At 45.2% G+C, this 26,959-nt stretch overlaps 1 protein-coding gene across 1 annotated transcript in view; it reads left to right on the forward strand.

Annotated features, from left to right (window-relative positions):
• The window catches only part of GLP2R (glucagon like peptide 2 receptor), a 226,302-nt gene that overhangs the window by 186,048 nt on the left and 13,295 nt on the right, over positions 1 to 26,959 (forward strand). The window contains exons 10-11 of the mRNA XM_029600258.1: positions 7,190 to 7,278; positions 18,679 to 18,817. Of these exons, the coding sequence (XP_029456118.1) occupies positions 7,190 to 7,278; positions 18,679 to 18,817 (228 nt within the window). The remainder of the gene's footprint in view (positions 1 to 7,189; positions 7,279 to 18,678; positions 18,818 to 26,959) is intronic.

Raw genomic sequence — 26,959 nt, forward strand, 5'->3', positions numbered from 1 at the left:
AGCTAGTGAATGGTGTGTGGGTGAGGGGGGGGGGGAGGATGGTGAAGTCTGAGACAGCTCCCTCCCTGCATTGTGAGAGGCTGGCTTCACAGACAGGGGGGAGCTGCCTGACCCTCACTCCTGACTTCCCCCATGTCCCAGCTAGTGAATGGTGTGTGGGTGAGGGGGGGGGGGGGGGAGGAGGATGGTGAAGTCTGAGACAGCTCCCTCCCTGCATTACTAGTGAGAGGCTGGCTTCACAGACAGGGGGGAGCTGCCTGACCCTCACTCCTGACTTCCCCATGTCCCAGCTAGTGAATGGTGTGTGGGTGAGGGGGGGGGGGAGGATGGTGAAGTCTGAGACAGCTCCCTCCCTGCATTACTAGTGAGAGGCTGGCTTCACAGACAGGGGGGAGCTGCCTGACCCTCACTCCTGACTTCCCCCATGTCCCAGCTAGTGAATGGTGTGTGGGTGAGGGGGGGGGGGAGGATGGTGAAGTCTGAGACAGCTCCCTCCCTGCATTACTAGTGAGAGGCTGGCTTCACAGACAGGGGGGAGCTGCCTGACCCTCACTCCTGACTTCCCCCATGTCCCAGCTAGTGAATGGTGTGTGGGTGATGGGGGGGGGAGGATGGTGAAGTCTGAGACAGCTCCCTCCCTGCATTACTAGTGAGAGGCTGGCTTCACAGACAGGGGGGAGCTGCCTGACCCTCACTCCTGACTTCCCCCCATGTCCCAGCTAGTGAATGGTGTGTGGGTGAGGGGGGGGGGGAGGATGGTGAAGTCTGAGACAGCTCCCTCCCTGCATTACTAGTGAGAGGCTGGCTTCACAGACAGGGGGGAGCTGCCTGACCCTCACTCCTGACTTCCCCCATGTCCCAGCTAGTGAATGGTGTGTGGGTGAGGGGGGGGGAGGATGGTGAAGTCTGAGACAGCTCCCTCCCTGCATTACTAGTGAGAGGCTGGCTTCACAGACAGGGGGGAGCTGCCTGACCCTCACTCCTCCGGGGTATTGTGATCTTCCTGCATGCAGTGCCCCTGCCCTATCCCTATTAATACCAGGAGTGTTGTGATCTTCCTGCATGCAGTGCCCTATCCCTATTAATACCAGGAGTGTTGTGATCTTCCTGCATGCAGTGCCCTATCCCTGATACTGGGATGTGTGCAAGAAGATCACAACACCCCCGGTATCAGGAATAGGGCACTGTGTGCAGGAAGATCACAACACCCCCAGTATCAGGAATAGGGCACTGTGTGCAGGAAGATCACAACACCCCTGGTATTAGGGATAGGGCACTGTGTGCAGGAAGATCACAACACTCCTGGTATTAATAGGGATAGGGCACTGTGTGCAGGAAGATCACAATACCCCTGGTATCAGGGTTAGGGCACAAGTTCTAGTCACATTGACTGATCACATTACTTGTTTTGTCAAGCTACCAACTGTTTCCATTTCCCATCCCCCATATACTGTCAGTAGGAAACTTGGTAACATGAATAAATAAGAGGGCAGCCAATAGGAATACATATTCATTCCTAAACTGACCTTAACTGACCTGAAAAGTGTCAAATTGTATCATTTTCAGTTAGTGCGCACTAACTCCCAGTTAGTGCGCACTAACTCCCAGTTAGTGCGCACTAACTCCCAGTTAGTGCGCACTAACTCGAGTTAGTGCGCACTAATCGGAAAAAACGATTTTTAACGATTTTTTAACTAAAAAATCGTGCCTAAGACGATTTTCTTGCCCTGCCACACGATTTCTATCGTTAAGACGATATGGAAAACGATTCACATCCCTAATATCGGGGAGCATTTGACATGCTACTTTTCAGAGGGATTGGCAAAAGGTAGTTTTCCTCCGCTCTTCAATACAGCGTACATAATAGTGCTCCCAAAACCAGGGAAAGATCCAAAACACACGGCCTCATACAGACCCATATCGCTATTGAATTGCGATTTAAAAATACTCGCCAAGGTCCTAGCGGAGAGACTGAAGATCCTTCTCCCCAGTTTGATCTCCCACCAACAAACGGGTTTTGTGAGGAGCCGAAAACCGGCTCCGACTATTGTAAAACTGATAACAGCCATGACAATTTGCCAAACCCAAAATATCCCGGCGCTGGTCGTGGGCTTTGATTCAGAAAAAGCCTTCGACCGAGTGGCGTGGCCGTACCTTTTCTCTGTTCTCTCTAGATTCGGGTTGAGAGGCGATTTCATGCACTATCTATCTTTATTATATACACACCCCGTGTCCCACATGCTGGTCAACGGTCACTTATCGGAGGGCATCGCTATTCAGAGGGGAGTACGTCAGGGCTGCCCCTTATCCCCTTTGCTATATATCTTGGCCCTCGACCCCCTTTTACGGAAGATTGAGGGTAGTAAGTACGTGAAGGGCTTCGGAGGGCCAAACCATATATTTAAAATAGCGGGGTTCGCGGATGACCTCCTAGTATACCTCACACAACCCTCGACATCCCTGCCGGCTGTGCTGGAATACTTGGACCAGTATGGTTTATTCGCGGGACTTAAAGTTAACTACGCTAAATCGGAAGCTCTGGATGTCACGGGCCTCTTGCAGGCCAGGTGGGGCACAGATTTCCCCCTCCGCTGGGCGGTCAAGGAACTGAAATATCTAGGTTTGCGAATACCATTGAAAATCTCAAATTTATATGCAGCAAATATTAAATCACTGATGGAGAAAACATTGTCCGCTTTTCGGAGATGGGGGGGCCTACCACTTTCGTTGGTGGGGCGTATTCAGCTCTTTAAAATGGTCCTTGTACCGAAATGGCTTTATATACTTCAGCTAGCCCCGTTATGGATTACTAGAAAGGACCATCGTCAATTTGTACGGGCCCTACGCTCTTTTCTCTGGAGAGGAAAGCGGGCCCGACTTACCACGACTATTTTGATGAGCCCAACAGATAAAGGGGGACTTGGCTGCCCACATTTGTTACATTATAACTTAGCCTGTTCCATACGACATATAACAGATTGGCTTTTTGCCACCTCCACAGTCTCCCCATATACGTGCCTCCTAGAGTGGTATGGGGTAAAAACCCTGAACCCACTAATATTGCTCCCTACTCAAATGCTCCCTCCACATATAAAACCACATCTTCTGTTATGGACTTGTAGGAAAGCTTGGCGGACGCTCTGCACCATGGGCAAATTACAGAACCCTCTTGACCAGTTTCTTACTATTAGGGGGCATGATTTGTTTCCGCCAGGGAAGTCCGGGAGCATTTTCCGACGTTGGCACCAACAGAGGCTTACGTACTTTACGGACTTGACGGATCGGTTAACAGGAGCTTTGGTGTCGTTCCCGACCCTCCAACAAAGATATTCTCTACCGCAGTCGGACTATTATGCTTACCTTCAGGTCTCTCACTATATAAGCGCTGGACAGCGTAGAGCAGTGGTCACACAAACCAGTAATACCTTAAGAGATCTAGTTCAGGGGGGGGGGGAAAAAGACATCAGTCTGTTTCCTATTTATACAAGGAGATAGGGGAGTATGCAGATGCCCACCTAGTACGACTTTTATATTCCCGCTGGCAGGCATGGCCACTGTTTTCCTTGACGTATGTTGAGTTTGAAAAATGTTTTGTAGATTTGAAAATGATTTCTGAGAATGTCTGTTTACAAGAAACGCAGTACAGATTTCTGTGGATGTGTTATATCACCCCTATTCGGGCACACCAAATGAAGTTGGCACACACATCACAATGCCCAAGATGTGGAGAAGGTGCTGGGACTTATTTCCACTGCTTTTGGGAATGCAGTTCGATTACTAATTTCTGGAAGCACTTATGTCGTATATGCTCCACCATCCTGAAAACATCTTTGCCACCAGACCCAAATTTGTGGTTATTTGGGATGGCAGATTCGACTCACCCACGGCTATCTACCTCGGGCAATTTATTTATTATGCGAGCAGGTCTAGTGGGTAAGAAAATTATCTTACAAAATTGGATAACTACAGATCTTCCTAACCCTGAACATTGGTTCCGAAGGATGGTTTTATTGTGCTCCTTGGAGCATGCCATTCTCACCCAACATACACCACAGAGATCTGTACAAATAACTTCTATATGGTCCGCCTTTAAGGAGTATTTGGCTCCCAGGGTACGGTGAAGACTAGGTTGTCCGATGAGATTGCGGAGATGTTGCTGAGTACCCGCAGCATAACACAGCTGGCCCATGGACACCCGGAACTTTTTCAATGGCCTGCAAGGACATGGTGCAATGGCAGGCAGGCGCCGTCTGCCCACCGATTACAAAACAAAAAAAAAAAAACAATTTTGCTTCCTACTGGACTTTCTGACCTCCACAGACTGTATATGGTTGGGGAGGGGGGGGGGGGGGGAAACTGCTGGGTTTTTACTGTTTGGTTAAATCTATGGCTAAACCTATCTTTGTTGTAAGTTAAACCTTAATAAAGAAAGTTTCAAAAAAAAAAATTAGCTCCTTTAGATGGCCGAATAATTCGGTGAAGATTCATTATATTCGTGGGGAATCGTGATATGTATTGCTTCCCCATGAATACAATGAATATGGCCCTGTACGTTGCGGATTACCAATACGTTGGAAACGAATGCACACCCCTACCAAAGATGATGCTTCGTAGGATGGGAAGAATGTTATGATTTGTGGGTATGTGGACCCTTGACCTGAGGTGCGAGTTGTTAAAGCCCGTGGGGAGGAGCCCCATGGGTCCGCACCGTCAAGAGGCTAGGTATAAGCATAGCGGGAGGTTCTGGGCGCAGTAGTGGGGAGATCCCCAGACACCAGGAGGTGACCCCCATAGGGTGGTAGGCTGTAAGCAGTCCTTGGAGTGAGGGCCTGGAAAGAGAGAGGCGCCAGGCAGGCCACAGAGCGGTAGGAGCAGGAATAGCCGTGCAGGAGGTTCTCCGGGAAGATGGCCCCGAGGGCGGAGCTGCAGCATAGTGGGCATAGACTGGAAGGCGCAGGCCAACCCACAAGGCAGGGAAGCCTGAGCAGCTTACATAGACAGGTACCCGGAGATTGGAGGAGAACCGGCTGAGCAATAGAGAAGCAGGCCCGAGGAGCGGGACAGCAGACAGTAGTGATATACCCTGAAGCAGGTCCCGTGGAGCAGGGGAGCTCAAGATAGTCTCCAGAGTGGAGAGCGTGGCCAGAGGAGCGGGAGAGCGCGGACATTCTTGCTGAAACACAGGCGCAACTCTGAGGAACGGGGAAGACCAGCCAGGAAACTCACAAGTTGCCGCAGTAGTTCCAAGGGAGACCCGAGGTAGGAGCTGGTAGCTGGATAAGGACCCAAGAGGCGCGAAGCCAGCCCGAGGAGCGGAGTAGGCCAGGAGAGCAAGTCCCCGTAGGAGCACATACTGACCCCTAAGGAGCGGGTGCTGGACAGGGTCCCAAGCTTGGCAGGAGTGGCGTCTCAGGAACACGAGGCAGGAGTAGAGGACTCGTACAGAACTTATTTATTTATTTATTTATTTCATCAATTTTATATACCGATGATTGGTGTTTAACCTTCGCAACAATTTACAATTATATAACAAAAATGCAAAAAAAGAAAAACATAATTTAAATAACAATACAATAATGAAGTAAAATAATCAAACTCAATACTTAATAAAATACTAAAAAACTTAATATTACATTAATTAAAAAAACAAAATATAATCAAATCAACTATAACATACATAAAATAATAATCACTGGCTAGAATCTGTTCCATATGCGTGAGTAAAAGCCACAATTTTAAAGCCTTTTTGAACAGTTTCAGATTTTTTGTAGTCTCAGTTCAACAGGCAGGGTGTGCCACAATTTTGGACCCGCTAACGAGACAGCTCTTTCCGTGACAGATGTGAGTTTAGCACTAGCCACTGAAAGAATAACAAGCAGACCTTTGTTAGCTGAGCGTTGCCAAGACTGCTTTCTGTGGGCGAAGGTGGAACTTAAGTACAGGAGATCAATGACATCATCAATCAGGGACGCCCCCGAGGTTCCCACCGAAGAGGCTTCAAAGGCGGGGCCTGTGATGCACACGCGCACCTAGGAAGGCCCGACATCGAAGTAGGAAGTAGCAGCGTCCATGTAGCCGTGAGGAGACCGAGGAGCACAGCAGTGAAGGCAGGCCCGCGCAGCGAGCAGACCCGGGGAGGGTAGGACCACAGTGCAAGCAGTGAGTACTCACGGTTGCAGCCGTCTGCGACCGACAGGCATAACAAAGAAAAGCTGTGGGTTAGAGGTAGGCAGCAAGGAAGATGCAGCAGGAGGGAAGAAATGGGATTTGTAGAGAGAGAGGGATATTGATGGTGTTGGTCTGAAGACGTAGGAATATTTTTCTCCTACCCCTTTTTAATCCACTAAACGAAGTTGCTGTTTCTCCCATGGACAGTTGTATGTAGCGCTTACTAGAGATGGACAACAGGAGAAATCAAATATACTGTTGCTGCCACACAAGACTGTCAGTGTAGATTTTGGAGATGTTCTCTAATATGCTTTCTGTTACTTAGTTAATGAAATAAAACAATATTTATCTTTTTCACTTTTTGTTTGATTTTAACATTTTAATGAATTTAATTATGCACCAGAAAACCTGAGCAATGACAGGTAGTTTTGCTAATAATTTATGAAAGGCCAAAGCAGAAATCCTCAGATGTGTCCAATATCAGATGGCAAATTTTTTTCTGCCTAGTGACTGATGGTGAGTCAAGTACTTTGTGTATAACATTATTTTTCTGTGTTGATTTATTGTATTGCTGTTTATGGGCTCCAGTTGGCAGTGCTGGCATCATTGGAAAAAAAGACACCTGGAGATACCAAGAATCTATTCAGGGGTTGTGGTGTTGGTACTGATCAGGGTTCCCCTCTGATTAATAAACTAAAGCTGTGTGGGCATACCTTGCATACTGTCTCTAGCGCAAGTGTTCTGATTTACAGTACCAACCAGCTTGATTCTTCTAGCGTTTGATGAGTGCAAAAGCTGTGAACTCTGCTTCTGCAGCATCACCAGCTCTGAATGATCCAGGGAGCAGAAGACCCAACCCAGGGACTGAACTAGAGATCTTTTACAGGGCAGTGCACATCACTTACCAAGGCAGCCACTACTTAAGTTTCTTATAGTACTACACATCTGCGTTCAAAACTACTGCATACCAGAAATATCAGTTTACAGTAGTATTTGTAACTAAACTCATTTTTTTTTACAGGTCAATTTCATACTATTCCTAAACATTTTAAGGCTGTTGCTTGCCAAACTCAGAGCCCAGCAAATGCATTTCACTGACTACAAATACAGGTAGGGCATTCTGCGACCATATTGCGTCATAAGCAGGAAGCTGCACGGTGCAGTACCAGCCAGAGTTTTTAGCACCCTGCTTTTCAGTGTGATCTTCTTTTCAGTTGGAGGGAGTTATAAGCCTATAAGTCTATAAGCCGAGGGATAAAAATGGTTTGCAGAAATCATATATCTAAGTAAGTCTGTATAACCTTTCATCATTCTAAGCAAAACATATTCTTTCAGGCTTGTAAGTTCATTACATGGTCACATCATAAACTTTACAAACGCATTTGAAAAATGAGAGCACATAAAGGAGCAAGCTTTGCAGGATATCCCTGTCAGCCAAAAATATGTTCATATTTTCACCCTTTCATGCCCTGGAGAAATGCTGTGTGCAAATACTCCAGCAAGAAAGGAAGATCTCCCTGCATATAATGTACACTCTAAAGTTAGTTTGGGGAAACTGCATTCCAGCATTTTATTTTATAATTATGTGTATATTCAGGGACGTGGACCAATTGGCAAGCAGGCTGTTTGAGACTCTCATCTTCCTCCTTCATGTACCTATTCTGTTTTAGCATTATTTATTTAGGGGCCTATTTACTCTGAGCCTGTACTCTCCAAAGCAATTTATGTGTTTGGTTTTCTAAAGCTTTTAAATGAACCAACCAGTTACATTTCATTCACATGGGCTATATCTCTTTGAAGAAATCTGATATGTAGTCAGGTTTACAAGATGTGCTCTGTAGCTAGGGATCAGGGAGAGCAAAGGCTATTTCTCTTCACATGTTTATAATTTGCTCTTCTCTTGGCAAATATTTTTAAGCTTTGTAACTTCTGAGGATTCCTTGGGTGGGAAGTTTTAAAAGCTGAAAAGCCTAAATTGAGTGTTTACATAGTAAAACAATATGTATTTTATGCATACTGTAATTGCATAGAACAGGGTCTGCTCTTAAAGCTGTCTGCTATGGAAAAACCTTATTAGCAGGGTGTTTTCTGACATGATGGTTGCTGCATCCCTAAAAGTAAAAAGTATTCTTATAAAGTTTAAAAATTTTTCTAAAAATTGTAATTCAGAGGAGTTTGAAAAATAAACATAAATATATTTTGCTGCAATTAAGCTAATACATTTTTCAGAGCAGACCCAAAGTGATCCCTCTTAGCTTAAAACCAGTGATGTGCTGCTTACCTCACACACGGGCCGATTCAGTAAAGTCCGCAGGAGAGCGGACGAACGCCTGCTCTCCCGGCGCATGCACAGGCCACTTGCCTGTGCGTGCGATTCTGTATTTAAATTAGGTGGTGTGGTAGAAACCAATTGGACCCCAGTTGGTAGGATGAAGGTTAAGCTTTTTGGAAGGTAATTAAAGATTCAGAATATGCCTTTTGATAGGAAGTTTTAATTAAGGAATATCCTTTTGTTTTATTTTTTAAAAATATTTAAGGCTAATATACATACATTTAGATCAGAAAAACTTCATTATAGGCATGAAACAGAAGAATCTATGCACTGAGTAAGAAATAGAGAAGAATATAAAAACATTTAAAAAAGACCTAAAGACCTGGCTATTTGGCAAAGCTTATCAAGACCATGATTGATATAAGATCCAGCAATTCATTTCCTTTATTGTTTTCTTTTTTAATTTCTTATTTTTATAGAATTTTTATGAGATCGATTTGATTTTACTTTATTTTAATTGTATATTTATTTATTACTTAATCTCTCATTCAATTTTGTACTCTTTGAATATTTTAGATTTTATACTTTTATTATTATTTTATTGTATTTCTATTAATTATGTAAACCATTGTGATGGTACCCCCAAATGACGATATATAAAAAATATCTATAAATAAATAAATAATGTTTATTTTATAGTTAGTTAGCTTATATTACCCTTGATCAAAGGGGGTTCTTTGTCCAACAATAAGAATATAAATCAGTGATTGGAGCATCCAAGCATCCAGGATCACCCACCACTAAGGATGTGCATTAGTTTCACATGAATAGGTAATCTGAACCAAAATGGCCCATTTGCATTTCAGATTTGATTTCTCAAAATGAATGCACCCCCTTTGAAAAACCTGAACATTTTTAGATGTTTTTGTTTTGGGAAATAGTGCATGCTATTAGCAAATACTAATCCGGTAGGGCAGAATTCCCCCCCTGCGCAGAATTTACATTTTCTGCACAGAATTGCCAAATTATGTGCAGAAAATACACAGGAGACCCCGGCATGCCGTGAACGGAGCGCAACCCGTGTGTGCCGCGGGATGTGCTCCATTCGCGGTAAAGATGAAGGCCCGGGTGCGCCGATCACGGCGAAAATGGAAGACCCCCTTGTGCCGTGAAAGAAGCGTGCTCTGCTCGCGGCGAAGATGGAAGGCCCCCGTGTGCCGCGAACGGCATACGCGGGCTGCGCGCCGTTTGCGGCATGCCGTGAAAGAGAATGTGTGTGTGAGAGGGGAGGGGTGTGGGGGAGGGGAGGGTGAGAAAGCGAGCATGGGAGGTAAGGGGGGTGGGGGGATTCCAGTGAGAGAGAATGTGTGTGTGAGAGAGGGGAGGTTGTGAGAGAGAGCATGGGAGGTAAGGGTGCGGTTGGGGGGGATGCTTGAGTGTGGGTTTCAGAGAGGGAGCCTATATGAGGGGAGTGGTGTGGGGGAGAGTAAGAGAGCAGGAGTTGTGAGAGAGCATGGGAGGTAAGAGGGGGTGGGGGGATGCTTGAGTGTGGGTTTCAGAGAGGGAGCCTATATGAGGGGAGGGTGAGAGAGAGCAGGATGGTATGAGAGAGAGCATGGGAGGTGCTTGAGGTTGGGTTTCAGAGAGAGGGAGCCTATATGAAGAGATTGTGAAGGAGTGTGTATGTGTGTGAGAGATTGGGAGCTCGTGTGTAGGAAAAAGGGATTGTGTACATGTGAGGGTGCTAGTCTGTGTGAAGGGATTGTGTATGTGTGAGACAGAGCCTGTGTGAAGGGGTGCATGAGAAACAGACATAGGTAGCCTGTGTGAGGATGTATGTGTGAAAGAGAAAGGGAGCTTGTGTGGGTGTGTATACAAGAGAGAAGGCCCTGTATGAGGGTGTGTGTGTGTGTGTGTGTGTGTGTGTGTGTGTGTGTGTGCGAGAGAGAGTGAGGGAGCCTGTATGAGGGGGTGTGTATGTGTATTAGATAGAGGGAGCATGTGTGTGAGAGAGAGAGGGACAAAGGAAGCCTGTGCGAGGTGCAGTACTGAGAACAGGGTCAAACTCTGGGATTGGCAATAGAGTGGAAGGGGTTGAGCCTAGAGGTGGAGGGGAGAGATACTGGCAGGTGGAGGAGTTGGGGCCTGAGAGGTCAAAGTGGCCAGGAGAATAGGGGAGCGAGTGGAAAGGACATTCTTACAGTGAATTTCTAGGGAAATTCTGCTCAAAATAATTTAACTTTTTTCTGTATTAATTTAAAATGTAATTACTTAGACTCAAACAAAGTTCAGAAAAACTTGAGGAAAACTGCAAACAGGCTGATTGTATATTAACAGTAACACTTAGGAAACCATTCAATCTGCCTGTTTGTAGTTTTCCTCGTTTTTCTGAACTTTGTTTGAATATAAATTTGAGGAAGTGAGCCAGTATTGAGTAAATTTTATTAGATTACTTAAAGACTGTCATGTAAATTGTGTTATTTTGAGCAATATAAAGTTTGCAGAATTTTAAGTTTTTGTGCGCAGAATTTTAAATTTTTTTGCACAGAATTCCCCCAGGAGTATTAATACAATGTACTTTTTCTAAGAAAAAAACAAACAAAACACAGCCTTTAAATATAGAACATAGAAACAATGGCAGAAAAAGACTATGCAGCCACAATAACAATTCATCTTTACAATCCCTACCACTCTCCCAGAGATCCACTGGGCCTGATTTTTAAAAGGCCTTATGCGCACCAGGCCTATTTTAGAAAAGCCCGGTGACGCGCGTAAAGCCCTGGGACAGGTGTATGTCCCGGGGCTTTACCAAAGGGACGGTCTGGGGGCGGAGCGTGGGTGGGGCCAGAGGCACAGCAGCCATTTGCCGCTGTGTCAGAGGATTGCGTGCTGTCAGGCTGCCGGCGCGTGCAGCCTGCGCCTGCCTCCAGGCAGGCACAAAAAGGTAAGATAAAAATTTGGGGGGGGTTAGAGTAGGGCTAGGGGTGGGAAGTTTAGGTTAGGGGGAAGGGAAATTCTGATTTCGGAGCGGCCTGGGAGGGAACGGAGGAAGGCAGTGTGGCTCGGCGCGCGCAAGGTGCACAATTGTGCACCCCTTTGCGTGAGCTGACCCCTGATGTTATAACTCACTCGCTCCTGAATCTACTCTTTTTCACTCTCATCCCATGACTCCTCATTCTAGAGCCTCCTTTCCTTAGAAAAATGCCTGCCTCCTGTGCATGGAAACCTTCAATGTATTTAAATGTCTGTATCATATTTCCCCAATCTTGCCTTTCCTCAAGGGTATATATGTTGATCTTTAAGTCTGTCCCCATATGCTTTAGAACATGTTTATATTCCACACAATTTTACAATTCAAGGCATATTTCCTAAAAACATACATAATAAAAACATGTAAAACAAACTAACAGAAACAAGATCAAATGTTCTAATAAAAATACAAAATAAATTACAAAAAATGTACATAGCAATAAACAGAATAAAAACAAGCTGAGAACATCTAGTGCTACCCCAGATCCAACTCCCCAGTCAAAGAAAATGATCAGATTTGTCTGAGAAGACCTACCTCTGGAAAAACCATGCTGTCTTGGATCATGTAATCCATTGGACTCCAGAAACTGCACTATCCTCTGTTTCAGCAGCGATAGTGCAGCGATAGTGCAGTTTTTAGAATTCAGTGAGGCTGGGGTCTACCTGACTGGGCTGATACAAGCCTATCCGGGGCCTCCCCAGACTTCTACAATGCTCCACCCTTGTCAATAAGATGGAACACGGGCTTAACCAATCAGGCTGAGCCAAATCCAGCTGTGCCCCTTCTCCCCCCCCATGCAGAAATCACCTGAGACTGGAGACCTTCCTGGCCTGCACTTAGACCTTCCATGGGGGTTCTGGTAGAAAAAAAGGGCAAGAGTAATCAACACTCTCTCCTGCCTCTCGCAATTTTTAAAAAATATTTGTATGACTGTAGAAGAAAATGTTGCTGAAAGACCCTGAAACAAGCAACATTTTGACATCACTCTGGCATGGCTCTCAGGGTTATGCACCATTTTTAAAGAGCTGTGGCAGAGCAGGAGTTGCTGGGGATTGCGCCTGAATTTTTTTCCTACCAGGATATCTCCATGAAAGAGGTATCTGGAAGCTGGAGAGGTCCCCAGCATTGACTGATTTCGGGTGGGGTAGAAGAGGAGTTCGGCAGGGCACAGGGAAGCCCTGGCTGGGTTTGACTTTGCCCAGCTGGATAAGCCAAGGCCCCATCTTATTGACGAGGATGAAAGGGTGGGGTTGGAGGAACCCAAGGAGGCCCCAGGAAGTGGCAGTGAGTGCTCCGGTGGGATCCATTTCAGGGTTTTTTGCTTTGGGTGTTTTAAAATATTTATTTCAGTTTAACAAATGAACCAAACCAAAACAAACATTTGTTTTGTGCTTGAACTTGTTTTATCCTTGTTATTATCTGCTATTCCAACAGTTTTTCCAGACAAGACCTTTCTTGAGTCACATTGCAGTTCAAACAAATTATCTCTTATTCAATTGCAAAGAAGGAAACAGCTCTAGCACATAGGAATGTACATTTGTGCGTCCATTCGTTTGATTAATTTTGCGGCTAAGCACATATTTAATGAATAGACGAATGGACTCACAATGAATGGTGTGCGCCTGCGCCTATGTGGGCGCACAATAGACATATGCGCACACCATTTGTTATGTGCACACATTGTTCATTCGTTATATACGCACTTGGGGGCAGATTTTAAAAGTTACGTGCGTGAGGTACATTTGTGTGTGCTGCCCGGCCCGCACTAATGTACACCCGATTTTATAACATGCGCGCTGCCACGCACATGTTATAAAATCAGGGGTCAGCGTGCGCAAGGGGGTGCATACTAGTGCACCTTGTGCGCGCCGAGCCCTCAGTGAGACCAGCTGGCTTTCCCAGTTCCCTCCTCACCTTCCCCTCCCTTCCCCTACCTGTCCCGCCCCCCAGCCTGAAACACCCCCCCCCCCCCATACCTTTGTTTTTGAAGTCATGCCTGCCAAAAGCAGGCGTAACTTGCGCGCGCCGGCCGAATTCTGTGCCGGCGCGCGATCCTCCGGCTGCTGTGCCGGAGTCCTCGGCCACGCCTCACGGACCACCCCCAGACTGCCCAGCCATGCCCCCGGACTGTCTGCCATGCCCTCGTCCTGCCCCAGCCCCACCCCCTGCCCGCCCATTCAGAAAAGCCCTGGGGCATACGCGTGTCCCGGGGCTTTACGTACGCCGCTGGGCCTTTTGAAAATAGGCCTGGTGCGCATAGGGCTTTGAAAATCTGCCCCTCAGCGATTAAACAAATTAAATGAATGGACACACAAATGTCAATGAATGCACATCTCTATAGTAGCACATGCTTAAACAGAAATAAACTTCAAAAGCTCAAATCAGTCCAGTAAATTCCCAAGCAGAAAGAAAGAAACTTCGAAAAGGCACAATCATTTAGGAAAACTTTCCAGCAGAAAAACAAAGTTTATTTAAGCAAGTTCAGCAGACCCCAGTTTTTTAATCAATGCAAAGATCCAATCTAAGCAGCTCCTGTTTCAACAGCAGCTACTTCAAGACCGAGATCCTTACTATTTATCTATTAGTCAGGGTAAAATTAGGAACTGAAAATTGTCCTTCCCCTCTGCAGGTGCTGGGGTTATATTAATCCATGCTTCCAAAGATTAGGCAAAGGGCCTGGATAGCAAGGAATGCACAGGGAGTTTCCTTTTGAAAATTTGCTTGTAGGCCTGCAACCAGTAAGTACCCATTGTTGGTACCTCGTGTTGCGAGCGCATCCTCCGGCTGCTGTTACGAACCGAGGGCTTGGGGACCCTCGGATTCTGTTACGAACGTGAGGAGCGCGGTCGCCTCTAAAGCAGGTGTGGTGAGCTCTTGGGCCACGGCGAGACTCAGGGAGGAGCTCCAAGCCACACCGTGGGAGGTGAGCTGGTGCGACATGGAGAACCAGACAAGGCATAGCTGAAGCAAGGAACAGAAAACAAGGTCTGACCCCCAGCCGGACCTGCGCGCCCAAGACAACAAACACTGAGAGGAGAGGATCACCTTGCTGGTGGCTGAAAGGAATCAGTAAGTTTTTGCTTGGGACATTGACATTGACTTTTTTAAAAGTATTGGGGCAAAGTTAACTATTTGGGAATATTATTTAGTGTGTTTGTGTGTTTGTGCCTTTAATAGTCAGGCAGTGAATACACAAGTTAGACTGTTTGTATTTTTAGTCAGTCAATAAGGTAGCAGTAGGTAGTGTGTTTATTTTTTAAAAGTCTGCCTGACTATTAAAGTGTCCTCCAGACTTTTAAAGAGCTAAGTGTTTTATTTAATAATAACTGAGTGCATTGTATTGAAAAACAAAAAAAAACACCCCCCCCCCCACAAAAAAGTAGCCAGAAGCTAGAAATAAGCTAGGAGCAGTATATACCAAAGTAAAAAAGTTGAATAGTTCAGCTCAGTTACTCACCTTGGAAAGGTGTTGAGGTAGTGTGATTAGGTTTGAATAGGGAACAACATTTGTTAATCAAGGGAGCTGTGAGTCACTCAGGCTGACTAACTAAGTGTGAAGATTGTGTGTTTTGTGAATAGGTGCTATTCTTTGTTAATCAGCACAGCAGTGAGTCACTCAGGAAATCTAACTGAAAGGTCACGCAGGAAATCTAACTGAAAGGTCACTCAGGAAATCTAACTGAAGTGTACATCTCTTAAGGGATTGTTTTGCACTAATTTACTTTAGAAGCACATTATAAATTAGAAGGAAAGAGCTCAGTAACCCACATTCCAGTGGAAAAACTGAGAGGAGAGGATCACCTTGCTGGTGGCTGAAAGGAATCAGTAAGTTTTTGCTTGGGACATTGACATTGACTTTTTAAAAAAAAACAAACCCCACAAAAAAGTAGCCAGAAGCTAGAAATAAGCTAGGAGCAGTATATACCAAAGTAAAAAAGTTGAATAGTTCAGCTCAGTTACTCACCTTAGAAAGGTGTTGAGGTAGTGTGATTAGGTTTGAATAGGGAACAACATTTGTTAATCAAGGGAGCTGTGAGTCACTCAGGCTGACTAACTAAAGTTAGACTGTAGGTGTCATAGTGGATAACACATTGAAATCGTCGGTTCAGTGTGCTGCGGCAGTCAAAAAAGCAAACAGAATGTTGGGAAATTAGAAAAGGAATGATGAATAAAACGGAAAATGTCATAATGCCTCTGTATCGCTCCATGGTGAGACCGCACCTTGAATACTGTGTACAATTCTGGTCGCCGCATCTCAAAAAAGATATAATTGCGATGGAGAAGGTACAGAGAAGGGCTACCAAAATGATAAGGGGAATGGAACAACTCCCCTATGAGGAAAGACTAAAGAGGTTAGGACTTTTCAGCCTGGAGAAGAGACAACTGAGGGGGGATATGATAGAGGTGTTTAAAATCATGAGAGGTCTAGAACGGGTAGATGTGAATCAGTTATTTACTCTTTCGGATAGTAGAAAGACTAGGGGACACTCCATGAAGTTAGCATGGGGCACATTTAAAACTAATCGGAGAAAGTTCTTTTTTACTCAACGCACAATTAAACTCTGGAATTTGTTGCCAGAGAATGTGGTTCGTGCAGTTAGTATAGCTGTGTTTAAAAAAGGATTGGATAAGTTCTTGGAGGAGAAGTCCATTACCTGCTATTAAGTTCACTTAGAGAATAGCCACTGCCATTAGCAATGGTTACATGGAATAGACTTAGTTTTTGGGTACTTGCCAGGTTCTTATGGCCTGGATTGGCCACTGTTGGAAACAGGATGCTGGGCTTGATGGACCCTTGGTCTGACCCAGTATGGCATTTTCTTATGTTCTTATGTTCTTAACCAACAACGCAATGTTGATTGATGAACGGTCCTCCGACTGTTCCAAGCCCTTTTGGACCTGCCGCTGGGTAACGGCATTGGACGAGACAGGAACTTTGGCGGAAGGACATTGGCACTGTCTCTCAGGGCGCCCTACTCAGCCCACCTACACGGGCGGACCCAATGAGCTGGTCGCTGGCAGTCTGAAGCAAGTAAAAAACTTGAATATATTTGAATCCTCGGCCATTTAACTAAGCAATTAAAAGGTTTAGTCTAAGAAAAATGTCAGTGATATTTGTTGAAGGTAAAGTTAAGCTCTGAAAAGAAAGGAACTAGGAAAAAATGAAAACCACGTGTTACCATGTGGACATTATATTTGTACATTGGAAAAGCTTCTGAAAAATTTGCGTTCACTTCCACTAAATATATTTTGTGGCCTCAGAGCAATTCGCTATGAAGTGTGATATGATAAAGTGAATGCATAGTCGCATGTAACAATATTTTGCATTTATTAATTCCTTTGTATGGGTCTATCATTCAAGTGAAAAATTATTGACTTAATTAATAACATGTATCATGTATCAAATGTTATTGACTTGGTTGAAACATATATCATTATAAGCATTCTCTATGAATTATTTGTTTTCAGTATGGAAAATATTTTCCTAATAAAAATTAGTCCTTTATTAATGTCTTAAACATTACAAGCTGTTGTAATTATGTGTGTTTGTGGATCCTTGGGTGCTGTGGAGGTGACCACACCCACGGGGAGGAGCCCCATGAGGAGCCACAGCACTAGGCTAAACTCGTACTATACAAACACAAGAGTTCTTTTATTGCACAGCTTGAAGTGAACCACCAGAGGTGGCAGTAGTGAGGCAGTTTCATAGTTGCAGTCTCAGGGACCTTGGCAGAGGGAGCCCTTCTCTCCTTGATGACGTCATGAGGTTCTGCAGCAGGTCTCCCAGCTAGGAGATACTGTGGATGAGATAGGCTGAGAGTTAGAGTACTCACTAGGTGTTTGCTGTAGATATGCGATTCCACCAGGTCAGATGTAGAAGGTACAGGCACTGAGGCAGGGAGAGCAGGCCCTCGAGGAGTGAGTACCTGTTCCCTGTAAGGCACCTGAAATAAAGCAGAGGGCCCCCGAGGAGCAGGTACCCAGGTTAGCATATACCCCGAAGGGCAGAGAGAGAGAGAGAGAGCTTCCTGCGGCAGCACGGAAACGGCAGAGTAGCGTAGACAAGAATGGATTTGAGTCCTTGCTAACTCGGAGAGCTAGCAAATGAGTGAAGGTAATATACCCGGATGGCATGATGTCAGTATGAGGGAACGCCCTCGAGGTTCGCGCCAAGGGTGGTACAAAGATGTGGGTTGCGAGCGCGCACCCTAGTAGGTACCTGGGAGGAGCAATGGCGGGAGGCTGCACCATAGCCGTTCCGGGGATGCCAGAGAGGTCGGCTTGTAGACACACGGTAGCCATCTTGCCCAGGTAAGCAGGAGGAGCCGTGAATAAGGTGAGGCAAACGGGGCGAAGCCGTCGAGGACCGATGGACGCAACACAACAAGAAGATATAGAATTTTCTGTAAAGTTTGTTGCAACAAGATTCTACACACTACATGCTTATTAACATGAAAATTATAATAAATAACACTAAAAAACATATATGAAAATTTGATAACTCATGCTTTCAGCCAAATTACATAATGTTTTAAAAACACATCCTGTACTATCTTCGTTAAAGTAAAAAGCATGTTTGTAACTTTTTAAATGTTGTGAGATTTTTCTAATCAGCTCATTTGTAAATTTTATGTAATATAGTCAAATGCGGATTTTTGTGTTTTCTTAATTTTTGATAATGGCTTTCCTGTCTTGCATAATTACAGCTTTAAACTTTGCAACTACTAGATTAGTTGGTTGTGTTTTTATACAGGATTCAGTCATAGGAGATAAGAAAAGGTCAATGGAATGTTATGTACCACAAGCTTTTTGATATTTTCTCTGTAGGCCACAGAATATATTTGGCAGAAGGGAAATCACATGCATAGGTTACATTTTCAGAGCCAAGCATATTTTCAAGGGACGAAAGTACCTGCAGAAAAAGCAGTTGCAAATCTTTGTGGGTGCTTTTCCCAGGGCAGTTTTAAAATGGAAAATATGCTCATACTTACTCATTGAGAATTAGTGCAAATCCCACGGGTAAAAGTATTCATGGCCTTTACAGCAATGTGGGTACTTCTGTAAATAGTCCCTTAATTATATGCTGCAACAGACTTTAATATTTGAGTAATTAGAGAAACTGCTGCTGTGGCCTCTTCATTAAATACTGGAGAAATTACTTGTTTAATGATGGAACGATCTTGTATCTCATTTTTTCTTCTCTCAGACTGGCGCGTTCCACACTGTTCTTGATACCCTTGCTGGGAATCCATGAGTTTGCGTTCACATTTATCACTGATGATCAGATAAACGGACATTCAATGCACATCCGACTCTTCGTTCAGCTCACGTTGAGCTCCTTTCAGGTAATTCACAGGAAACCAGCGTACTCTCAGGTATCAGCCTTGGACGTCAGCGTTATTAATGAGAAACTGATATTCCCAAGTGAAGGAGTGAAAGAAAACTAATGGGAAGCTAATCAGCCTTCTCCATCGACAAGCAGGATGATCAGCCTCATGTGTAATCAATGTCATCAGATGTCTCTAGAAGGTCTTTTTAAGCATGTGTGGAAGTTCCCACAAAGCTGCTGCCATCACACATCTGCTCATTGATCATCCATCTAGTTCTCAGCAAAATTAGTTTTTTTCTGCTTCATGGGCCTCCTCTGTCATTCTTCTTTTTTTCAGCAGTTTTAGGTCTTTTTATTTTTCATCGTCGATACTGCTGCCCCATAATGTTTTAATTTTGTTAACTCTTTGGCAGCTTTATTCAGCCTTTCCTTCTGTTGCAAGAAGTTTGTTTGATTTTGTAGTGTCCGTTTTTCTCACACTGGGGCCTATTTCCTAAGCTGCATTAACGGGTTAATACACAGTAAACAGCATTTACCACATTAAAAAAAAAATAATTAGCCTGGAAATAAATAACACATGGAATGTGTAATTTCCATGCATTATTTCCTAGCCAATAACCCCGTGCAGTATGATAATGAGCTGCATCACTTGCAAAGCAGCTCATTGCTGTGCTAATTGAATAACAAGGCTTGTGTTAAAGCTGCGCTATTTGCTGAAAGTTAACTATATCTTAAGAAATGTAGTTAACTTTCCTCTGGGAGCATCAGAAAGCTAATGTGTTCCTCTGCTCCTGGGGCTGGAATTTAAAGGAGCCGCATAGCCCCAGAAAAGCAACCCCAGTAATGTGTTCCAAAAATCCCTGGGGGTCTAGTGGGAAGCCACTCCCAAATCATCCTGTACCTTGACCCATTAAATAAAGAAAACTTAGTATTTATTTTATTTATTTAATAGCTTTTATATTCCATTTATATTAGATATACCATTCTAAGCAGATGAAAAATATAAATATAATAACAAAATAATATAAACGCCAAAATAATCATTAAAAAGTCCTCTTAGGTCCAATCCTCTAGTTAAGAAGTCATGCCCCTGGCCCCCATCCCAATGTTTACTTGAAATCCTGGAGGTCTAGTGGTCCACTTGCTCCTGCCCCACTGGCACCATTTTTAAAAATGGCCAGGATGACCCCAGTTGTGGGGAAAGGACATTTTTTTCAATGGGCGAGGCATCTGGGGAATGGGGTCTAAGGAGATTGTTACAAATTTTTATTTTTTAACAGGTTTCCTTAAATACCTCAGTGCTGCTAAAGTGCTGATGACAATGTCGATCCACCAGCTCCTGCAAGTGATCAAAAATGGAAATGGGAGACCCTATTCACTATCCTTCCTGTATCAATGAAGGTAGACATGAAGTATCATGCCCAAGAGGCTCCAGGATCCAACTAGACCCAAATACCACACTAAACTTTTATAGTTGAATCCATGCTGAAAAAGACCAAGAAGTTGAGGAACTAGTCCTTACTGTTATGCTCAGGCTTGTGAACCCTTGGCTGACGGGAGGATGGCATACCTTTCGGAGGATCCGTAGGTTCTCTCGTCGGGTGGCGAGGCAGCGCAGAAGACGGGACCAGCTGACCCTTGGCACTGGAGACTGAGGCGACTGCAGAGGTGGATGAAGAGACGAGAAGAGATCCTGTGTCTTCACCAATGGAAGTCTGTGGTCCCCCCAGGAGGAGCCCGTAGGGACCCGGCCGCTGGGACTTAGGCGGACCTTTGAGAGGTCAGGGTGACAGTGCAAGGGCTGACTGGAGCTTCGCCCTGGAAGCCCGCGGTCCCCCCGGGAGGAGCCTGTAGGGACCCGGGCCGCTGGGACTTAGGTGGGCCCTTGAAGACGATAATCTAGGAGTCCTAGTTCGAGAGCCAGAGGGTCGTCGCTCACCAGTCCGAGGCCACACACCGAAGGATCACCACTTGCCAGTCCGAAGTCGTACACCAGAGAATCACTGTAAGCCAATCCGAAGTCAGGAACCGGGAACACCAAGATGAAACAGGAACAGGATCCAAAGCTCAAGGAACTCACCGAAGCAAGCAGACTAGACAGCTCTGGAGGACGTTGCCAAGTCACTGGATGAGCGGAGGGAACTTCCTTATATACTTCCCCTGCCTAGGCTGATCAGGAACAGGTGAAGCCAATTAAAGGGATTAGGTCCCTTTAAATCTGAAGAGGAGGCACAGCCTCGCGCCTAAGGATGGCGGCAGCCATCTTAGATTTTCCCCCGTGGAGGAGAGATGCCGCTGGACACCGCGAAGGGGGGAGCAGGACGGCTCCCCCTGCAGCAAGCAGCACCGGGAGCGACGGCCCGAATCAGAGCCCTCCCCTGGGGCTCCCGCGGCGAGGGAACGCCGCAGACAAGGTAGGGGGCCGCGGTCGTGGGGGGGGCCATGGCCACAGAACACAACAGTACCCCCCTCTTTAGGGCGTCTCCCCGGAGGCCTGGGTTTAGCTGGATGGTCCTTGTGGAACTGCTCCAGCAAATTCCAGTCCAGGATATTAGCCAGTGGTTCCCAGGAGTTTTCCTCGGGGCCGAAGCCTCCCCACGCTATCAGGTACTCCCATTTCTTCCTGTGTTTCCTCACATCTAGGATGTCTCGGACTTGATAGGTGAGGTCATCCTCAGAGGCAACAGGTTGCGGGGTCAGAGGCATGCTGGAAGGCCATGATAATACCAGAGGCTTCAGTAGGGAGACGTGGAACGTGTTGTGAATCTTGAGAGACGGAGGGAGATGAAGTTGATACAAGACAGCACCTATCCGCTGGATGATGGAAAACGGTCCGATGAATCGCGGGGCCAGTCGCGATGATGGCAGCTTCAAGCGGATGAACTGCGTGCTCAACCAAACCTTCTGGCCCGGCTTGAGAGGCGGGTACGGCCTTCTGTGCTTGTCAGCATATCTCTTAGCTGCCTGGCCAGCCCTGATCAGGGCGCGTTGCGTGGATATCCAGAGACGATGCAACTCATCGGCTGAGAGTTGAGCTGTCGGAGACGCAACCGTGATGGGAACAGGCAGTGGCGGGTGTGGCTGTTTCCATACACTATCTGAAACGGGGAGGATCCCGTAGCTGCGGAGATATGGGAATTTAGCGCAAATGCAGCCCAGGGTAGCAGGCTAGCCCAGTCATCTTGTTTCTCATTAACATACAGATGAAGCTCCGAGGAGAGGGCCCGAAAGTCGATGGCGTATTCCGCCAATGTCCTCGAGCCTTGACGTAACTGCAGTAGTCTCGGGCCTGCCGAAACGTCTTGGGTCGGATCCCTGAAGTTTATCCGGAATAACTCCCAAAACTCCCTGAGGTTCCTTAGGACGGGATCGTCCTGTTCCCACAGAGGGGAAGCCCATTCTAGGGCCTTCCCTTCAAGAAGAGCCAGGATAAAGGTGGTCTTGGTGGCATCATCTGGAAACAGAGCGGCCTGCAGGCGGAAGTGCATGTTGCACTGGTTCATAAAACCCCTGCAGGCCCGAGGTTCCCTGGAGAACCGTGGCGGTGTGGGCAGGCGGACTACCAGCCGACCCCCCAGAAGCCATAGGCGGGGAAGGCAGCGTAGGATTCATGGGACCCAACACATCAAAACGCTGGTTTAAGCTCTGCACGGAGGAGACCAGGGCGTCCAGGGTTTTCTGCTGGTCCACTAGGCGCTGGGCCATTCCCGGAATGGCCTGGCGGGCGGATGCCTCTGCCGGGTCCATGGACTTGGCAATCTGTTATGCTCAGGCTTGTGAACCCTTGGCCGACGGGAGGATGGTATACCTTTCGGAGGATCCGTAGGTTCTCTCGTCATCTGGCGAGGCAGCGCAGAAGACGGGACCAGCTGACCCTTGGCACTGGAGACTGTGGTCTCTCGTGAACATTTGATGACCCTCAAAATCAAGCAAGGTTGAGAGAATATTGCCCAAATCTCATCTTTGGGTGAGTGTCCTCACTCCGAGGGTCATCAAATGTTCACGAGAGACCACTGTTCTGTTCGTACGTCTAACATTGAATGTCAAAGTGGCCCCTAACCCCCTACACTAATACGTACACCTCACCTTGAGTTACTAGGTGGGCCTACCATAGGGATACGAATACCTATCTAGGGAAAGGACACTATGGCTAGGCTCTCTCTCTCTCTCCTGGGAGCTTTAAATCTACTCAAACAGGCCTTTCAGGAGACATCACCAAATGCAATAAAACCTTACCGCCCGGTAACACAAGCTATCACCGGCATAACACTATTCAAAAAGGTGTAGTTAAAATCAGCATTAAGTCTGTGCGATAGCATTACGCAGACTGGCAAACCCAGCGCACTCCACGCCCCTAACCCCTCCTCTTTCAAATTTGCATCGCATCATACGATATGGTGCTATCGCATGCGTTAATGGGGCTTCTCGCATGCAATAAGCCCTTAACGCATGCAAAAACGCCTTAGCGCATTTTGATAAATGACCCCCTCAGTTGCTTAATAGGCTAATCAGCCACACATGCTCTTTCACCTGCCCTTGGCGTTGGAACATAAACTTTTATATAAGACTAAGGGGGGCTCATGTGGGAACTTCTTTGCATGCTCAAAAAAAGGCTTCTAGGCTTTCCATGTTTGACACCATCAAATGACATTACAAACTTGTGAGGCTGATTATTGTGATATTTACAAAGAACACCTGTTAAAGGTAAGCAACTTGGTTTTCCTAACAAGTTTTCAGGAGAGAAATAAAAACTGCTGTGTCAATGTGCAGTGATAATATTCTCTAATGTCCAAAGTTAGAATAAACATTTCTGGGCATTAAATTTGAGCAAATGTTTAGAATTTAAGCAATTCTTTAAACTGTTATGTAAACAGGATATATTGAGAACATTCAGGACTTTCAGAGAAATATGAGGAGGAGGAAGTTGTGTCTTTTTATCACCTGGGAACTTATGGTAAGGGAATCCATCCTGTCAACAAAATTCACGCAGAAAATATAGAGATTATGCTCATACTACTGAGAGAAGCCATTGCAATAACCTTAGTAACTCCTTCTTTTATTCAGTCTGGGTTGGGTGTGGAAAGATGGTATCTCAAGAACAATGGGGATCATTTAACATAGAGTCTGCAGAGCTCCATTGTGTCTTACTTTTAGGAGAGTCGTTCACTTTTATTTGAACAAATATTTTCTACCTGCAAAATATTTTTTGATGTCTAGCATCTTTAACCCAGTGATTTGAAACTTCTATGATACAAATAATTTTGTAAGGGTTTTTTTTATTTTTGCAAGAAAATAGTTAACACAATAGCATATTCTTCCCTCAGGTGTAACCACGCAAACTATCTGTGTCACTTACTAAGCCACGTTAGGACTATAATGCATGTTAAACAGTGATCAAGCAATAAACACTGTATATTGCACAATATAACCAAATAAAGAAAATATTGCACATTTTTTCAACTAAAATCCACACCTTTTGCAATTAGCTCCTTTGCATGTATAAAATCGCATATTCAGTTTTAGGTTAATAAAATAACATGGCTAACTTAGAAAGTTTTTCAACTACATTATTATAGCTGTACCTTCTCTGACAATGTTATTCTAGCGTGGGAGCACTGGGGCCTTAACGCGGGTCTCGATGCTCCCACGCTAGAATTAAAGGGCTATGGGGTCCCCCAAAAGTGTACTAGACCCCTCTGCTCACCCTGGGCCCACCATTTGAGGTGGCTCCACAAAATAATGTTTAATGAAAGATAAACTTCATCGTGCAGCAATGCCATGCCCCCTGCCCAAACCCCTTTCCACTAAATCCAGCTCCCCTTGGTCTTATACAACACCCCTCTTTAATCCCCACCCCCAAAAGCTACCCGCTACAAATAGAAACCCTAGTAGGGTCTCCTGTCCCCCAAAAATTACCATAGTGGGCTAGTGCCCTCACCCCAGACCTTCTGACACCCCCATCTTAAAAAAAAAGTCATTGGTGGTCAGTGAAGGGCCTGGAGCACCTCATAGCCCTGGGCCTAATTGGTGACATTTTGGAAAATGGTGCCGACTGGCTTTTGTTCCTACCACATTATAGGGGCAAAGGCTAGTTGGAGCCATATTGGAAAATGGCGTCAACTGGGCTCAGGTCAGAGGGGTGTCCTGACTACCAATGACTTTTCCAAAGGTGTGGAGGGGCAGAGGATCTGGGCTAGGGGGGACTAGCTCCTCACCAGAGGAGGTCCCGGCGGCGTTGGCGACGGACGGAGCCGAAGAGGAGGGACTGCCAGCCGCGGCCAGAAATTTGGCGCGGTGTTGGGGAGGTGTAGGTGGAACCGGCTGCGGGCCTCCGCAGCTGGAGAGTGTAACATAAGATGGCTGTATAATTAAACTTAGAGGATCCTAGACTGCAGTCAGTGTTGTCTTTCAGCAAAAGTCATGGCAAACAGATGAGTTTTAAATTGTTACGTAAAACAAAACATGTTGTTTTCAGCTCTAAGCTCCTCAGGCAGTTTATTCCATAGGCTTGGACCAGCAATACTACAAATATATATATTTTATTATTTTATGTTTTATTTGATTTCATATTTTGTTTTGTGGTGGTATTCCCCACTTTGAAAACAAATTTGGAAAGGTGGACTTTAAAAACGGTGCGATTGATATTTAAAGGCATTTAACCAGGTAAATGTTATCCAGATAAATGCTAACTTTGGAATATTGGGACCACTTATCCAGATAAAATTTAGCCAGATCAATGGAAGGCATTTCAGGGACATTCCAGAGTAGAGTTGAGTTAGCCAAATAACTTATTCTGCTAATTCCAATATTTGAAGTTAGCCAAATAAATTATTTTGCTAACCTTAGATCAGGGGTCCACAAACTATGGCCCGAGGGCCAGATGCAGCCCTTGGTTGAATTTCATCCGGTCCCCAGCAGCAATGGCAGAATGAATTTTATACGGCCCATAGCATAAGAACATAAGAACATGCCATACTGGGCCAGAGCAAGGGTCCATCAAGCCCAGCATCTTGTTTCCAACAGTGGCCAATCCAGGTCATAAGAACCTGGCAAATACCCAAAAAATAAGTATATCCCATGCTACTGATGCTAGTAATAGCAGTGGCTATTTTCTAAGTCAGTTTAATTAATAGCAGGTAATGGACTTCTTCTCCCAGAACTTATCCAATCCTTTTTTAAATCCAGCTACACTAACTGCACTAACCACATCCCCTGGCAACAAATTCCAGACTTTAATTGTGCATTGAGTGAAAGAACTTTCTCCGATTAGTTTTAAAAGTGCCACATGCTAACTTCAAGGAGTGCCCCCTAGTCCTTCTATTATCCGAAAGAGTAAATAACAGATTTACATTTACCTGTTCTAGACTCTCATGATTTAAACACCTCTATCATATAACCTCTCAGCCATCTCTTCTCCAAGCTGAACAGTTCTAACCTCTTTAGTCTTTCCTCATAGGGAAGATGTTCCATTCCCTTTATCATTTTGGTCGCCCTTCTCTGTACCTTCTCCATCACAACTATATCTTTTTTGAGATGCAGCGACCAGAATTGTACATAGTATTCAAGGTGCGATCTCACCATGGAGCGATACAGAGGCATTATGACATTTTCCGTTTTATTCACCATTCCCTTTCTAATAATTCCCAACATTCTGTTTGCTTTTTTGACTGCCGAAGCACATTGAACCGACAATTTCAATGTGTTATCCACTATGATGCCTAGATCTCTTTCTTGGGTGGTAGTTCCTAATATGGAACCTAACATTGTGTAATTAAACTTAGAGGGTTATTTTTCCCTATATACATCACCCTGCCATTTGGATGCCCAATTTTCCAGTCTCACAAGGTCTTCCTGCAATTTATCACAATTCGCTTGTGATTTAACTACTCTGAATAATTTTGTATTATCTGCAAATTTGATTACCTCACTCATTGTATTCCTTTCCAGATCATTTATAAATATATTGACAAACATGGGTCCCAGTACAGATCCTTAAGGCACTCCACTGCTCACTCCCCTCCACTGAGAAAATTGTCCATTTAATCCTACTCTCTGTTTCCTGTCTTTTAGCCAGTTTGTAATCCACGAATGGACATCGCCATCTATCCCATGACTTTTTACTTTTCCTAGAAGCCTCTCATGAGGAATTTTGTCAAAT

The sequence above is a fragment of the Rhinatrema bivittatum genome, chromosome 4 (genome assembly GCF_901001135.1).
Source record: "Rhinatrema bivittatum chromosome 4, aRhiBiv1.1, whole genome shotgun sequence".
Classification (NCBI taxonomy): domain Eukaryota; kingdom Metazoa; phylum Chordata; class Amphibia; order Gymnophiona; family Rhinatrematidae; genus Rhinatrema; species Rhinatrema bivittatum.